Below are 17356 nucleotides of genomic sequence, written 5' to 3'. Positions count from 1 at the left end.
GATGTGATACATATAATAATATAAATATTATCCGATAAATATTTATATACTCAGTACACACACATTACATATATATATACATTAACATTAGAAATCATTAAAATATATAAATACTGCAATCAATGATAATCCGATATAAACATAGACTTTAAATAATAGTTCAGTTTTGTTTTAAAACCAGCCGTACATTACTGTCAGTTATATATATTTTTAATTTATTATGTAAGTAGATAGTTTTTGTGGACAGTGATTCTTTCCGGCGACCAGAGCTTAGGCGAGACTTTTTCTAAGTACAAAAGTCGATTGCTGATTTACTTGTCATACATTTAGTAAAGTGATTCACCGATAAAACTCGGTAAATTCATGTTAATAAACATTAGAAATCATTAAAATGCAATCAATGATAATCCGATATAAACTAGACTTTACAGTTACTGTCAGTTATATATATTTTTAATTTATTATGTAAGTAGGTTTTTACTCATTCTTACCAGAGTTTGTATAAAAGTCTACCGTTAAGGTTTCTTGGTACCAGTGTTGAATTGTGGGATATGGCGTAAATTTACTGGGTACAGAGGAATAACAACTGAGTCCTCAGGAATGGCAGTATACTTTGTTATGTTCATGGTACTGCTCATGTCTATAGGCGATTGTTACCACTTTCCATCAGGTGGGCCGTCAGCTTGTTTACCATTCTAAGTTGTATAAAAAAAAAACTCATTCTTCTTTTTTTCATTTAAGAGTTTCATTTTGTCGATGCAACTAATTTATGCATCCTCTTCCAGCTTTCTTTCAATTTAATTAGAAATTTCTTTTAAATATAAAAAAAAAATACTGTCTGAGAATAATAAATCTAAACTACTTCCAACTATGTGGTAAATAAATAAAAAATGTTCCGTAAAATCCCATCCGACTTTACGATATAAGGCTGCCATAAAAGGGAACATAAAATCCTTTATCGGTACCATTCAAAAACGCATTAACTCGAAGACAAACCGACACATTGCAAACATAACTGAAGTAGTAAAATGCACGTGTGGACACAAAACAAAAATGGATTTCTACAAAAGTAACAACATTTTTGTTACAACAGTATTTGGGATGGTTTTTATTGATATTGTAGTCAATTTAGATTCATTAGAAGCGAGTAAAAAAGACCATGTTATAGACAAAAGTCATCTAGAGCCTGTTATGTATGAAACAAATGTATTCAATGAAGATTTCAACCCTAGTTACATGGAGTTTGACAGTCATTCACATACGAATACAGAAAACCACAATTACAATAGTAAAGACGACATAAAGACGTTATTAGAAGAAAAATATAAATTTAAAAATGATGAGACATCTACAAGATTCAAGATATCTCATGACGATCACGATTACGAATACCCAGGTATTTTTTTTATATAACTTAGAATGGCAAACAAGTTGACGGCCCAACTGATGGAAAGTGGTAACCGTCGCCTAGATTCATGTACGGTACTATGGACATAACAGAGTATACTGTTTCGCCCACGATACCCCTCATGCGTTGCTATTCCTGAGGACTCAGGTGTTATTCCCCTGTACTCTGTAAATTCACTGCCATATCCCACCATTCAAACCGAAACACAGCCATGCAAACACAACTGCTTCACAGTAGAAACACGAATGGGACAGAGGAGCAAACGACTTTTGTACAAAGTCTCCCTATATATATGTATATATAATATATATATATATATATATATATATATATATATATATATATATATATATATATATATATATATATATATATATATATATTCTTTATTGCACTTGTAAAAGATATAGCAATTATTTTAACAACTTTTTAGCAAGGGTGGGCCTATTTCTAAAAGAGATTCAGATGTGTTGCAGAGAGCTATTACATGCGAGTGATTTAGAACTGTTATTAATGGAGGAATTATTTACAACTAATGAAATAATTATTGGTTTTAAATAAACAAAAATTACCCTCTTCGTAAAACTTCTGTTCTTGTGGCGTCAAGAATAACAACAACAAGGCTTCTCTTTGCCCGCCAGATGGTGTGGGCGGGCGAGGTAGGGGCCTCGGGGCGTACTCCACTACCCCGGCTTCAACTCCGGAGGCAACAAACTTCGGGTCACTGGGTTTGAAGCCGACTTATACTGCTGGTCTGTGTATGTCGGCGTTGCGCCTATCTTGTGACGTCATGAATTATAAATATAATGTACACCACTAGATGGCGTTATTTTAGTATCAAGAAAAATAAGCGTGATATAACAGTAGAAGAACGAAATTCGAATTTTAAAAGCAGATTTTTTCAGTATTCAAAGAGGGGCCAGATGATCGCCATATAGCTTGGACATTCCGCTCGTATGCTGTGCGAAGGATAGTTGGCGGTATGGAGACCAGCATTAGCATGTACCCTTATAACGTAGCCATATCCAGAAATGGAAAGCATTGGTGTGGAGGCTCTATCATTGATGAGCAGTGGGTGTTAACTGCTGGGCATTGTTTAGATTCGTAAGTACTTCCATTTACAGATTGACTTCCATTTACAGTTTACAGTCGATTTTTTAACATCCTTTCAAGGGAGTATTACTTCCTTTGAAACTGAATGATTTTTCTAAAGGAACATAGGATGAAGGGCAACAAGGAGTATGGGCTAACAACTGCATTTATACTTTTTTTATAATACTGAGTTAGCAAACAAGTATACGACTCACCTGATGGTAAGCGGTTACCGTAGCCTATGACCGCCTGTAACACCAGAGGTATTATGCGCGCGTTAACCTCCCTGAAGAAATCTCTTTACCTGTTTTTTGAAAACTCTAGTTTCTTAGAAAATCCTCCACATGAATCTCATTCCATACCTTGAGCATTCGTGGAAGGAAACATCTCTGAAATCGCACTGTACGCGACCATCTAGTCTCTAAGGTATGGGGCTGAATTTACGGTCGATGGAGTTTAGCTGTACGATGGTAGAATTTGGCCATGGGTATTAAATTGAACAATTCTTCTGAGCACTTTTCGTTGTCAAGCGTTAGAACACGCAGAGGCAAAATCTCGCCTAAGACTTAAGGGTTTGATACACAGTAAATCGTCAGCGCACGCAAACAAACAAGTTTCCTATCTCTTACGAGAACAACAATGTAGAATGGCCTTTACTGTGTCGTGTTTCTTTCATCCTGTAACCTCAGATCGTAGCGGTGAAAAGCACTTAGTGAGCGAGCTTAGTGTGGTCAGCTATTAAGAATAAAGTTCTCTTTTCGGTTGATCGTATTCATAACCTATATTACTTCTGTATTCGCTCAGAACGATGTGAACAATTTCAGGGCATTTGATGGCGATAAAAGAAAATTGCAGCCTTTCGTCGTAAGAGCAGGGAGTTCGTTCCACAATCGCGGAGGGTACCAAGCTCGGATAAATAGAGTAAGTATCATCATCATCTTCACAATCACCTTCATCATCATACCTGCCGTTAACTGCTCACTGCTGAACAGGGAGGGAAAGTTTGTACAAAAGTCGATTGCTTGGGTACCTCTGTCCCATTCGTGTTTCAACCGTATAGCAGTTATGTTTGCATAGTTGTATTTCAGTTTGAAGGGTGGAATATTCACCTGCTTTTTCATTCTCACCTATCATCCCCCACTGGTGCTCCGCCAGCGTATACCGATAGCTCGGACGGGGCTACCATTCCATTATCATCATTTAAAAAAAATACATTTGACTAAAGGTTTTTTCTATTCTATCAAAATGGAGAACTCGAACAATTATTCTTTTTTTTATATACAACTTAGAATGGCAAACAAGCTGACGGCCCACCTGATGGAAAGTGGTAACCGTCGCCTATAGACAAGAGCAGTACCATGAACATAATAGAGTATACTGTTTCGCCCATGATACCCCCCATGCGTCGCCATTCCTGAGGACTCAGGTGTTATTCCTCTGTACCCTGTAAATTCACGCCAAATTCTTCCCCTTTACTCTTCTATATTTTCTTCTTCATCTATTAAAATACATTTATCTGCTCTGTCTTGTAGGTTTTCTTCCCCGAAAATTATGTTCCGGGAAGTGCCGACTTCGACTACTCGTTACTGCGCCTGGACCGACCCATGCCGATCGGTCGCAACATAGCCGTGCTCAATCTGCCCTCTAGGGACTACGTCATGAAGGAAGGCGATATCCTAATCGTCACTGGCTGGGGCAGCACTGATGTGAGTTATTAATAGAGATAAGTACCGTTCGTTTTTCAAGGCACATTCTTCCACGCACAACCACTCTTTGGAATCAATTTCCAGCAGTAGTATTTCCGAACCGATACGACAACGTAACCTTCAAGAAAAGAGCATATTCCCTTTTAAAAGGTCGGCAGCACACCTACATTGCCGTTAGTGTTATGGGGGATCATGGGCGGCGGTAGTCACTTACCATCAGGTGAGCCGCATGCTCGTTTGCCCCCTGTGTTGTAAAAAAAAAGTAATCTATATAACGAATTCTTCTGGACGTTAATGACCATCCACTGCAGGGGGGAAAGGGATTATTAGTAATGAGGTCTAATAACACCATTGCTAGTAATATACTCTCTCAGGTTGACCTCCACGTAGTTCCCCCTGGAAACCATAATGGTTTTTTTATGGGTGAAAATGGTATGGTAACCCCGCCTGCGCTAACGGGATACGCTGGCGGAGCACCAGTGAAGGGTGATAGATGAGAATGAAAACAGGCCAGTTAGCCTATCATCAGGAATTAACCATGATAGTTTCCAGGGGGAACCACGTGGAGGTCGACCTGGTTGGGTATATTGCTAGCAATGGGACGTATCAAGACAAAACATACACCAGAATTTAAGTTAGATGATACTGCTCATGTCAGCTTATTTGCCATTCTAAGTTGTATAAAAAAATAAAGAAAACAATTTATTGCCAACAACAAAATAATAATATACTTATTAAAAAACAAAAGGGAGAAGAAAATGGACATTTTCAGAGTCGAATTAACAGTACAGAGATTGTCTCACACAGACGTACAAATGGACTATTTTATTTATTTATTTATTTATGGCAACAAACAGTCATTTACAAAATATTAATACAATATACATTACAGTTTTACAACAATAGACGTTACAGTGCCAATAACAGTATTTTAAACATAGAGTTATTATTCATTAAGTCCCATGGAAACACGTAAGAAATTTAATATAAAAAATGAATAAAAAAAAGAAGAAGCGCCTATTTAATTTAAACATAAAAGTTTTTGAGTTAATTTACTTTTAAAAACATGAAAAGATTCATAAAAGGGATCTAAGTCAAGAAATTCTTTATTGAAAGTGTTAATGGAACGGTATTTTACTCGACCCACTGAAACTGCGCAGAGATGTTACATCTCTGTGCATCTTCTACCGAATTTATTTATTTATTTATTTATTCTTTATTGTACACAAAAAAAAAATATTACATATAATATATATAAAATAAAGGTGTACAATAGGCGAGCTTAACTCTGTAAGAGTTCTCTTCCAGCAAACCCTGAGTGGAAAGGAGCATTAATTATTTATTAGCGGGCAGTATGCGTACAATAATAGAAGGAAACATTATTGATGTTTCTATTAAAACATATGAAATATGTTGACTACATAAATAACTCATACAATTAAAATCAAAATAAATACATATCTGTATACATATACATATATACATAGACATAAAATATCTCTTTACATACAAAAAAATAGGTACATATACATACATAGACATAATAAGTTTATGAGGACAGAAGATGCTCTTTTAATCTGCTCTTGAATATATTCAGCGATTGACTTTCACGAATATGCAGTGGAAGAGAGTTCCATAGTCTAGCCGCATGAACCGTAAATGATCCACTATAGCATGAGGAGGTTGAGGAGGGATTTTAAGAATAAGGGATTTACTCGACCTACTGGACATGCCAGTGGGGTCAAGGAAAGTGAAACGTTCACAAAGATAAGATGGAGAGGAAGAATTATACAGTACAGAATACAGGAAAGATAAAAGATGAAAATCACGACGTTGACGAATTGGGAGCCATTTTAATATGGGGAGTGTTCTGAGGAATTGTTCGGATTGATACCTGCTGCTGATTCTCACCACCGTACAACCCGCCACAAACTAAAGTTTCATCCCAATTATCTGGACGAGTGGCGGTCTTCCACCGTGCGTTTTTCAAGGCACTTTCTTCCACGCACAACCACTCTTTGGAATCAACTTCCAGCAGCAGTATTTCAGAACCGATACGATAACATAACCTTCAAGAAAAGAGTATATTCCTTTTTAAAAGGTAGGCAGCACACCTGCAATGCCTCTGGTGTTGTGGGTGATCATGGGCGGCGGTAGTCACTTACCATCAGGTGAGCCGCACGCTCGTTTGCCCCCTGTGTTGTAAAAAAAAAATAACGGCTTATTTCTAGGAGTCCGGATTCGGTCACATCCCTGATCGGTTACGCTTTGTACCCGTACCGGTTATGAGCTTGTCCGACTGCCAGAAGGCGTACCGATTTTATATCACCTCTAGAATGCTGTGCGCCGGGTACGCGACCGGCGGAAAGGATGCTTGTAATGTATGATTTTTCTTCTGTTTCTTTCTAGAAGTTTAGACCGTTGTGTGTATATCGACCTAGACTGATCCAGAAGGTGCTGTATCATATATGAGAACGGTCAAGAAGATAAGAATATCGTAGACTTTTTTTTTATACCACTGAGGTGGCAAACAAGTAATCGGCCCACCTGATGGTAAGTGGTTACCATAGCCTATGAACACTTGCAATACCAGAGGAATTACACGCGCGTTGCTGACTCTGAAGAAACCTCTTTACCTTTTTGAAGAACCCCATGCTGTAGTCTCTTGGAAAAACCTCGGCAGGGAGCTCATTCCATAACCTGAGTATTCATGGGAGGAAACATCTCTGAAACCGCGCAGTACGTGACCATTGAAGCTGTAGGACATGAGGATGAACTCCCTGTCGATGGGGTGCCGTACGATAGTAGAAAGTAGCTGTGGGCATCATATTGAACAATTCCTCTGAGCACAATCCATTGACTAGAAGGGAACCCTATTAATATCACTGCTTATGTACTATGCAAAGTATTGTTATGTATAAGCAGGGACAGAGTTCCACTCCTTGGCCATACATATGGTCAAAAACCATTTAAGCCGTAAATTTATTTGCAATTTTGTGTTGCATAAAAAAAAACACATTTTTTGAATCCAGCATGATTCCGGTGGACCAGCGGTCCGCGATGGGGTCCTGCTAGGGATCGTTTCGTTTGGTGGCAAGCAGTGTGGGGACCCGAGGTCTCCCGGAGTCTACAGTCGTGTGTCACAAGTCACCGACTGGGTCGAAGAAACTATCACCTCAAACGAAGCTTATAAAGAGCCTGAATTGATACCTAAGATTAAGAAGGCGAGGCAGAGGGAAAAAGAGTTACAAAAGTGAGTACCCATTTACATTATTAAGACGAAAATTAGTTTGTTATCGACATGTCAGCCATTATCCGTCCACTGTTGGTCTTAAGCCTACCACATAGACTGCCATAAAGAACGGTCCTGAGCCACCCGCATCTATTGACTCCCTGCAATGCATTACAGGGCGTCACTCTAGTCACTCTATCTGGGGGGTTGTCTTACACTACTTTTACCCGTACGCGGTCACCACTCAAGAACCTTCCAGTTAAACAGAAAATCAATTATGTTGATTTAAAAACTAAACTACTAAACCGCTTTCGATAGAATTTTTTGTCGGTTGGAAAGAAGAAACTGTGACTTTATAACAACAAAATTAAAATAAGTTTTACTTTCATTTTTTAAATTTTTGCTTGGATTCTATAGTCGGAAATAAACATGTCTGCAGAAGACTCAAAGTGATTAATATAGCTAGGTAATCTTGGGCAGCTGTGTGGAGGGAAAGAGGAGTGAAGGCCGAACGATCACTGGAGCTACCTTGCAAGAGCCCATCCACAAAACACAAAATAGTGCGGTCTTATTTTTTTTTTTGATTGGTGAAAATGGTATTTAAATGGTATGGTAACCCCGCCTGCGCTAACGGGATACGCTGGCGGAGCACCAGTGAAGGGTGATAGACGAGAATGAAAACAGGCCAGTGAGCCCATCATGATGAATTCATCAGGAATTAACCATGATAGTTTCCAGGGGAACCGCGAGAAGGTCTGGTTGGGTATATTGCAGTAATGGGATTCTCAGTGTGCGATCTGGAAAGGGGTAGTGGCACAGGTTGCGTATCTTAATCAAGTCCTTTAGCTATGAGGATATGAGGAAAAAGAAGCAGCGCATAGCTAGAAGGATAAGCAAGCTAAAGTGGCCATACAGTTTGTAAAACTGAGAAGCAATAGGGGAAAATATTTTCTCAAGTTGTTATTTGGGTCGCTCCCCCTACCAGCAAATGCAGTATAAAACTTCCTTGTTGGGTGAAGCTATAATCCAAAATGTAGACCAGGGAGTCAGTGGATGCAGGTGACTCGAGACTGTTTTGGATCTGTTTTGTGTCAATTTATGGAGGAAGCCTTCTTCTGTAATCTACGAATGAATTAATTTATGTATTTATCTATACTTATAATAAATCTATAGAGAGGTCAATTCTGTACATGAAATATATTTCAAAAATAACTATCAGGGGGTGATTAGTGATCGATACCGATGCCAAAAATGCAATCAGAAAATATTGGTCTATCTGTCTGTAAGTTCTTATAGAAACAAAAACTACTCGACGAACTTTAACGAAACTTGGTACAATTATTCTTCATACTCCTGGGCAGGTTATAGTATACTTTTCATCACGCTACGATTAATAGGAGCAGAGCAGTGAAGGGAAATGTTGGGAAAATGGGAGAAGTTACTCCATTTTTAAGCTTCCGTCGCGTGTGCAGCCTTAATGGCCACTTTTTAAAATGTAAAAATGTCCCCTGTGCGACGCCGGGACGGGCCGCTAGTTTCAAATAAATTTCACTCTTACGTTTCTGTTCGTATTGCAATTCGTGTGGTCCCGGCATAGAGTAGACTACCCTCTTTTTCCCGTGGGTATCGAAAGAGGCGACTAAGGAAACTAAAGAGGAAAAATTACAATTTAAAAATGCTTAAAACTAAGTTTACTTGAACAAACATATTTCTTTGTTTCTTAGAGGGATGGCCAGTAGCGTCGCTCTTAAAACATCACCAATACCTAACTGCTGCCAATTCGCTTGTCAAGGGTGGCAACTATTAACAAAACCCCCCTTATAGGTGAGGCTTATGTTCAAAAGTCGATTGCTTGGGTACCTCTGTACCATTCGTGTTTCTACCGTGAAGCAGTTGTGTTTGCATGGCTGTGTTTCGGTTTGAAGGGTGGGATATGGCGTGAATTTACTTACAGAGGAATAACACCTGAGTCCTCAGGAATGGCAGGGGGGGTATCATGGGCGAAACAGTATATTCTGTTATGTCCATGGTACGGCTCATGTCTATAGTTGATGGTTGATGTCTATAGATGATCATTTTCTATCAGGTGGACCGTCAGCTTGTTTACCATTCTAAGTTGTATAAAAAAAAAACAGTGTTAGCCGCTGATATAGTATTCCTATTGTATTACAAATTTGTAATAATGAAAATTGTATCTCTCTCTTTCCCACTCTTTAGGTTTAAAGCTCGCGTAGAGGATAAAAAGAATAAAATAAAAATTTGGCTCCGGGAGACACTCAAGTCCCCGTCCTTCATAGAACTAGCCAAAAAGAAGCTCAGAGAAGTTGGATTTGATACACGCAGGTTAGTAAGCCTACTACTTATTTTATAAATGTGAAAATTTCTAAAGATACCTTTTTTTTAATGGGTGATAATAGAATGGTACCCTACCTGCGCTAACGGTATACGCTGCCAGGGCACCAGTGAATGATGATAGGTGAGAATGAAAGATTTCATGAGTTGCCATTCTTAACGACATTAATATATTATGCCTCAGTACTCTATTATTTCACTGTCATATCCCACCTTTTAAACCGAAACACAGCCATTAAACACAGCTGCTTTGTGGCAGAAACACAAATGTGAAAGAAGCATCCACATTGTTTACTTAGACATTATGTAGGTCATGTATCATGGTCATCATCATATCAGTTGTTGACTATCCACTGCTAAACATAAACCTTCCTCATAGACTACCATAAGGAATGGTTTTGAGCCACCTGTATCCACTGAGTTCCTGACCTAATGCATTTAAAGTCGTAACGCCATCTAGTGGGGAGTGAACCAGTTTATATATATATATATATATATATATATATATATATATATATATATATATATATATATATATATAATTTATTATTAGGTATTTATTAAAATTTCAGAACATTATCAAAAGCCGATATCAACCCTAGTATCTTAGACGACAAAGCTATGGATCAAATAAATTTAACCAATCTATTATACGAAATAATTATAGAAGATGGCGATAATGAAGCTGATAAGATTTTACGGACGTTGGCTCTGAAAGAGATCATACTAAACGATGGTGCGGAACTCCTTCACAATACGACTAGTACCGAACTAACTGAGAGTATCGAAGCGTTTGTTGCTTACATTAGCAATATTTAGTGCTTAATTTAATAAATTTTTCATGAAACAATAATTATTATTCATTTTAATGAAACAATATTCACCGCCATCTTTGTATCTGTAGCCTAAAGCTAAGCGTTCTTTGCTTTTTAAAATTTCGTAAAAAGAAAACTAGATGACGCTGTAACATTTAAGTTTAATATTATACTTAAGATTCAAATATACAAATTAAAATAGTATTAGATATATCTAGGGATCATTATTAATTCTATAAAGAATAAAATATTTAATGTCAAAATAATGCTATTGTATCTATTATACACAAATTATTTTCACACTTTCGTATTTATGGACTTATTGCGCCATCTACTGAGGAGCAGCAAAGCACACGAATAGGAAGCTACTCTCCATTTGCTACTGCAAAGTAGATGGCGCAATAATGTACTATCGAAGTTTTAAAAAACGTATAATCTTTACTATTGTCGTGTTTCTTGTTTTGTTTTTTAGGTAAAATTACCTGCATATTATTTGGTTGAGATTAAAAAGAGGTGACTGACTTATTTTCTTTTTATGCGTTTTCCTAGGCTATGGCAGAAAAATATTTAGGTTTGATATAATTTTTTATTTGCCTAGTTGCAATACAAACAGCAATTTTACCTTATTTCTTTTGTCTAATCGGATTAATAATAAATAAAGTTATGGTAACCGTTTATTGTACGGCCGTAGGTGGACTGTATGATTGATTAATACCTGCAGTGGTATTGAATTTAAATTATTATTATGAAGAGATATTTTTTTTATTTATTTATTAAACTTTATTAATCCTTGAAACTATAAATGGCGGACTTAATACCATATGGCATTATTTACCAGTGGACCGTAGACAGGAACAACGGATAATGTAGTTGACGGTGCAACGTAGTTCAAAAATATATACATTTTATGTCCAACACTCATTATTACCTTACATAATATATATATATATATATATATATATATATATATATATATATATATCAGACTTTAACCGTTCACTGTCAAAATAAGTATATAGTTGTCACGCTTGGCAGGCGGATTGACAACCGCAGTCAAGTTTTAGAGGTTTTTTAAGAGGGACGCTCCTGCCCATCCATCGCCCTTCTTTAGTCAGTTCTTACTACACCCACGGGAAAGGAAGGTGTGGCCTATAATATTTTAGGTGGGGGTGGGGGGGAGGAGGATTGTTAGTAATTCGAGCTACCATTCCCCACGTGGTTCCTAGACGTAGGCACATAGGCCGGGATCACACGACCATTTTACATTATACATACATACATATTATAATAATATATAACAACAGGACTGGCTCACCCCACAGATCTCGCGTCGTTCAGGATAAACCTATTAGACAACAAAACCTATATATTTATATATTTCTGTACATTTACTTATAGTACAGATATTAGGTTATAACAAAAATGTAAATAGGCGGGTTTATCCCTCAAAGAGACTTCTTCCAGTCAACCTTGAGAACCCGAATGGAGAAAGTGTACCCGAAAAGAGAAAGTGTAACTGTTAGTAGTCCATCCAAGCTGGGGGAAAGGGATTGTTAGTAATGGAGACCGAGAATCCCATTGCTATCAATATACCCAACCAGGTCGACCTCCTCGCGGTTCCCCCTGGAAACTATCATGGTTAATTCCTGATGAATTCATCATGATGGGCTAACTGGCCTGTTTTCATTCTCATCTATCACCCTTCACTGGTGCTCCGCCAGCGTATCCCGTTAGCGCAGGCGGAGTCACCATACCATTTTCACCCATAAAAAAAAAGTCCATCCAAGCTAGGAACAATTTGTGTAACAAAAATGAAAATGGGGCATTACATACCTACGTTTTTTTCGTAATTTTTTTTTCCAAATTTTTCTATTCATAAAAGCCTTCCTTTTATGAATAGAATTCCTTTTATATTCCTTTTATAAATGGAATTTCTTTCCTTCAACGAATGTTTGAAAAAATCCTGAATTATCTCAGCCGTTGTCGAGATTTTTTTTTATCATTTAGCGTTTAATTTTTATTGATATGGAAACTAGAGTACGAAGCGAAAAACAAAGTGGTAGACTCCAACCAAATAGCACGTTACATAACGCGGGGCACTGTCGCAAATCGTGTTCTGGCGATGGTAACGACAAATTTAAAGTGTAATTTTTTACGCTAGCCAATGACTGAGTGTCGATTATCTGGGATTTGTTTATGCAACTCGAGACGGCAAATAAGCTGACGGCCCACCTGATGGAAAGTGACCCTCGGTTGTAGGGGGAAAGAGTTTATAGATAAAGCGATCTAACAGCCCCATTGCTAGCAATACAACCTTCCAAGTTGACCCAGGAATCATCCTGGTTAATTCTTGTTGAATTGGTTTCGAAGGATCAACTAACTTGTTTGGTTAGTCTCCATTGCTATCAATATACCAGAGGTCGACCTCCACGCGGTTACCCTTGGAAAATATCATGATTAATTATTATCAAATTCGATGGGCCAACTGAGCTGCTTCATCCTCACTTATCATCCCTCACTGGTGCCCCGTCGGTGTATACTGAGAGCGCGGGCGGTGTTACCAGTTTATTTTTTTAATGGATGATTCCATTAAAAAAACTCCTTACCTATTTCGATATCGCCCGTATCGGTCGGATATCTATTTACGAATATGTTAAAAGTCTGTTATCTAATATAATTTTTTGGATAATAGACTTTTTTAACATATTCGTTATTTATTTATTTATAGCAAGGCAACAGATTAAGATATATATATATATATATATATATATATATATATATATATATATATATATATATATATATATATATATATATATATATATATATATTCTTTATTGCGCTTGTAGGTTACATATAAAATAATGTATTTATACATGTTGTGAGCAAGGGTGGACTTATCTCTGACAGAGATCTCTTCCAGTCAACCCAGTACAGTGAGAAAGCATTACGTTAGCGGGCAGCTGAAGTGCTACAACTATTAATACATAAACAAATATACAGTTAAATAAAATATTAAAATATATAATAAAATATTACATAAATACATACACTATAAATACATATAATACCTACCTACTTATATAATAAATGTTAAAATAAATGAATATACTACTTACATTAGACATTTCGTTTAATGATTTTAAGATTTGAGAATTCAATTAGAAAAATACAAAAAAAATATTACTCAAGGGAATGAAAAAGGAAAAGAATTTAATACATTAATAAAATAAATATTACATAAAACAGCATTATTATTGGACTAAATTCTATACAGATATTGCTACGCTTATTGTTAAATTCTATTAAAACAAACTGCACCGTTGAGGTATTGAGGTGAATGTTTGACGGTTAAATTATCCGTTGGTACTACGGTTTGCACGACCGACGATCTCGTACCGGCGCCGCGTCGCCACGCCGAGAATGAACCGTCCGGTTATGTAACTTACTTTATTATATAACATTTGATTTACTTACGGACCGTGTCACGGTTAACAGCCAACTAATTGGTTTTACTCCACTTAAAAAATATAAAAGAAGTGGATCACTTCATCACAAAGAATACTTTTTTTTTTAATTTTTTAACCGACTTCAGAAAGAAGGAACGCTCAATGTAATTGTGTTTTTTTTTAATAATTTTATTACCTTATAACTCCGTCAATTGTAAACTGATTCGGATAATTCTTTTTTATCTGAAAAGAGGAAAGCAATCTTTAAGAGATTTATTTTACTTATTTATTCATTAGTACAAATATGTGTACATGGCGTACTTAATGCTAAAAGCATTCTCTCCCAGTCAACCATAGGGAAGTGTCAGAATACTCGAATGCGGTACTACTAATTATTGATATACATACATACTAAAATTACATATATAAACTAATAAATATATATGAATAACAAATATACATATATGATATATACTATATTATACACGAAATTGAGAATAATATAAAGCACTTACTGGTCGGATAAAGTAGAAAAGTAAGCGTGAACGTTTTTTTTTTATGAAAGATGGTTTAGTCGGTAGTCTCTTAATGGCGTCAGGAAGCGCGTTCCAGAGTCGTGAAGAATGTAGGAGAAAAGACTTTGAAGCGTAACCAGTACGGTGAGAGGGGAAAGATAGTTGGAGAGCTTTATTGGAACGAAGGTTACGATCGTAATCGAGAGATTGCTCTCTGAAAGAAAAAAGAAAAAAAATTACATACCTTATATAATATTCAAGTAAACTTAGATTTAAGCATTTTTGAATAGTCATCTTTTTATTACCGCCCATTCGGACGACTGTTTCTATTGATAATTTTATCAAATTTGGTTCAACAGTTTTGTTATTAAATAAAAATAAAAAACACTAGTTTCGCCACTATTGAAGTACATAGGTTTTTTATGGAACTCAATCTTAATTATAATTAATATACAAATGTTTCGCTAATAATAGTTCATCATCATCATTATCATCATACCAGAGGAGTACAAAAGTCAATTGCTTGGGTACCTCTGTCCCATTCGTGTTTCTACCGTGAAGCAGTTGTGTTTGATTGGCTGTGTTTCGGTTTGAAATATGGGATATAGCGTGAATTTACAGGGTACAGAGGAATAACACCTGAGTCCTCAGGAATGGCAACGCATGGGGGGTATCATGGGCGAAACAGTATTCTCTGTTATGTCCATGTCCACTGCTGAACACTGCTCATGTTATGCTTTGGAAATGTTTTAAAAGGGGACGCTACGATTACTCTCACTTTCCATCATTCTATGCCGTGGCACCACGTATTCGTTATAATTAATTAATTATATCAGTTTTTCATCACCACCTTCCTACCCTTATTCCAATTATTATTTGGGGCGGTCATATTAAAAAAACGATTTAGTTATAGTTTTAAGCAAGAATGCATTTGTTGGTGGTTCCCCCACCTACGATTTGGAGGAAAGGATTGAGGAAAAATGGAAGGGAACGTGAAATGCGTAAAGGAAATTGCAAGAGGAATAAGTCTTATGTGGATATAAAGGTGGCTCAGGACCGTTATTTATGGCAGTCTATGGGAGAGGCCTATGTGTCAGCAATTATATATATATATATTATATGTATAACCGAACGGATAGTGGTTGAAATGATGACGATGACGACATATTGCAGGTTCAATCATTAGTACTTTATGGCAGTCTTGGGGAATCCAGCAGTGGACGTATAATGGTTTAAATGATGACGATGACGACATATTATTAATCATTAGTGTCTTAATCACATTGTATTACATTACGACTTAACTTGATTTATATATAGGTTAATTATAATCAAATAGGTGTTCAATTGAACTAAATTTAAACAGCGCAGGTTACGTACCATTGACCCGGTAACTTTTATACGATTCGTCACAAAAATGCAAGCCTTTGTTTACATTTTTAAATAGATTTGGTTATTTAAAACAGTTTAAATTAATTCAATTAATAATGTGAGGTGTCTCAAGGGGTTTTTTTTTATACAACTTAGAATGGCTAACAGGCTGATGGCTCACCTGGACAGTGGTAACCGTCGCCTATAGACATGAACAGTACCATGGACATAATAGAGTGTACTTTTTTTTAATGGATGATAATGGAATGGTAACCTCGCCTGCGCTATCGGTATACGCTGGCGGGGCACCAGTGAGGGGTGATAGGTGAGAATGAAAAAGCAGGTCAGTTAGCCCAGCGTGATGAATACATCTGGAATTCAGCACGATGGTTTCCAGGGGGACACATGGAGGTCGACATGATAGGATATATTGCTAGCAATGGGACTAGTAGTCCGCATTACTAATAATCCCTTCCCCCCATAGTGTACTGTTTCGCCCATGATACTCCTCATACGTTGCTATTCCTGAGGACTCAGGTGTTATTCCTCTGTACCCTGTAAATTCACTGCTGTGTTTTAAGAATGTTGTTTTTGTTTGATTGTTTATTAGTAACACTTTATTGTACAGTAAAGTCTCAAATTATAGGATACAGAGTTTAAAAAGAAGAATAAGTATAATGGCGGGCTTAGCTTATAACAGCGATATCCTCTATGCAACCGTTGAATTTTTAGAAAATCGTCTCCCCTCTTAAGGAGAGGAGATGGCAAACTAACCGCCGGCAGAAGCACAGTCGGCTGGGGTTCAGGGCCCGGGAGGGAACGGGAGGAGGCCCAGGGAGAGAAACCGGCGTACAATGCGGGCAGTATCTAAGAGCATCGTTTTCTGTATCTTTCCCGGAAGGGAGCCGCCATGGAATCCCAACTGTCTGAAATGTTGTTCCAGACTAGTTGGGATAAGACCGTTCACCGACATAACGATTGGAATGATTTCGGTGGATGTCACCCCCCACATTTCGGTCACCTCGTGAGCCAGGTCGAACCAATAATTGAACCTTTGAATTATTGTATTAGCTGGTAATTGTCCACTGTTAAACATAGGTATCAAGCCGGAATATTGCTAACAATATACCCTGTTAGATCGACCTCCACGTGGTTACCCCTGGAAACCATTATGGCTAATTCTTGATGAATTCGTCATGATGAGCCAACTGATCTGTTTTTATCCATATTAATGATTCCTCACTGGTATTTTTTTTTAATGGATGACAATGGAATAGTTGACCCACCTGCGCTATCGGTATACACTGGCGGGACACCAGTGAGAGATGATTGGTGAGGATGAAAGGCAGGTCAGTTAGCCCATCGTGACGACATCAACGATAAATTAGTCACGATGGTTTCCAGGGGCAACCACGT

General features: G+C 37.2%; 1 protein-coding gene across 2 annotated transcripts; it reads left to right on the top strand.

Moving 5' to 3' along the window:
* The first annotated feature begins 543 nt into the window (after positions 1-543).
* Positions 544-10745, top strand: LOC113511264 (transmembrane protease serine 3-like). Of its 2 annotated transcripts, XM_031912109.2 has the most exons (8): positions 544-1396; positions 2314-2512; positions 3325-3421; positions 4033-4206; positions 6438-6587; positions 7239-7459; positions 9656-9781; positions 10363-10745. In XM_031912109.2, the coding sequence occupies exons 1-8, from the start codon at positions 1054-1056 to the stop codon at positions 10607-10609; spliced, it is 1557 nt and encodes a 518-aa protein (XP_031767969.2). In that variant the 5' UTR covers positions 544-1053; the 3' UTR covers positions 10610-10745. The 2 variants fall into 2 exon arrangements, with proteins under 2 accessions (XP_031767969.2, XP_031767970.2); XM_031912110.2 differs by lacking the exon at positions 6438-6587.
* Positions 10746-17356: the final 6611 nt, after the last annotated feature.

This window comes from Galleria mellonella, unplaced genomic scaffold (genome assembly GCF_026898425.1).
Source record: "Galleria mellonella isolate WM207_F2 unplaced genomic scaffold, CSIRO_AGI_GalMel_v1 utg109, whole genome shotgun sequence".
Lineage (NCBI taxonomy): Eukaryota > Metazoa > Arthropoda > Insecta > Lepidoptera > Pyralidae > Galleria > Galleria mellonella.
This window is presented reverse-complemented; position numbering and strand designations above follow the sequence as displayed.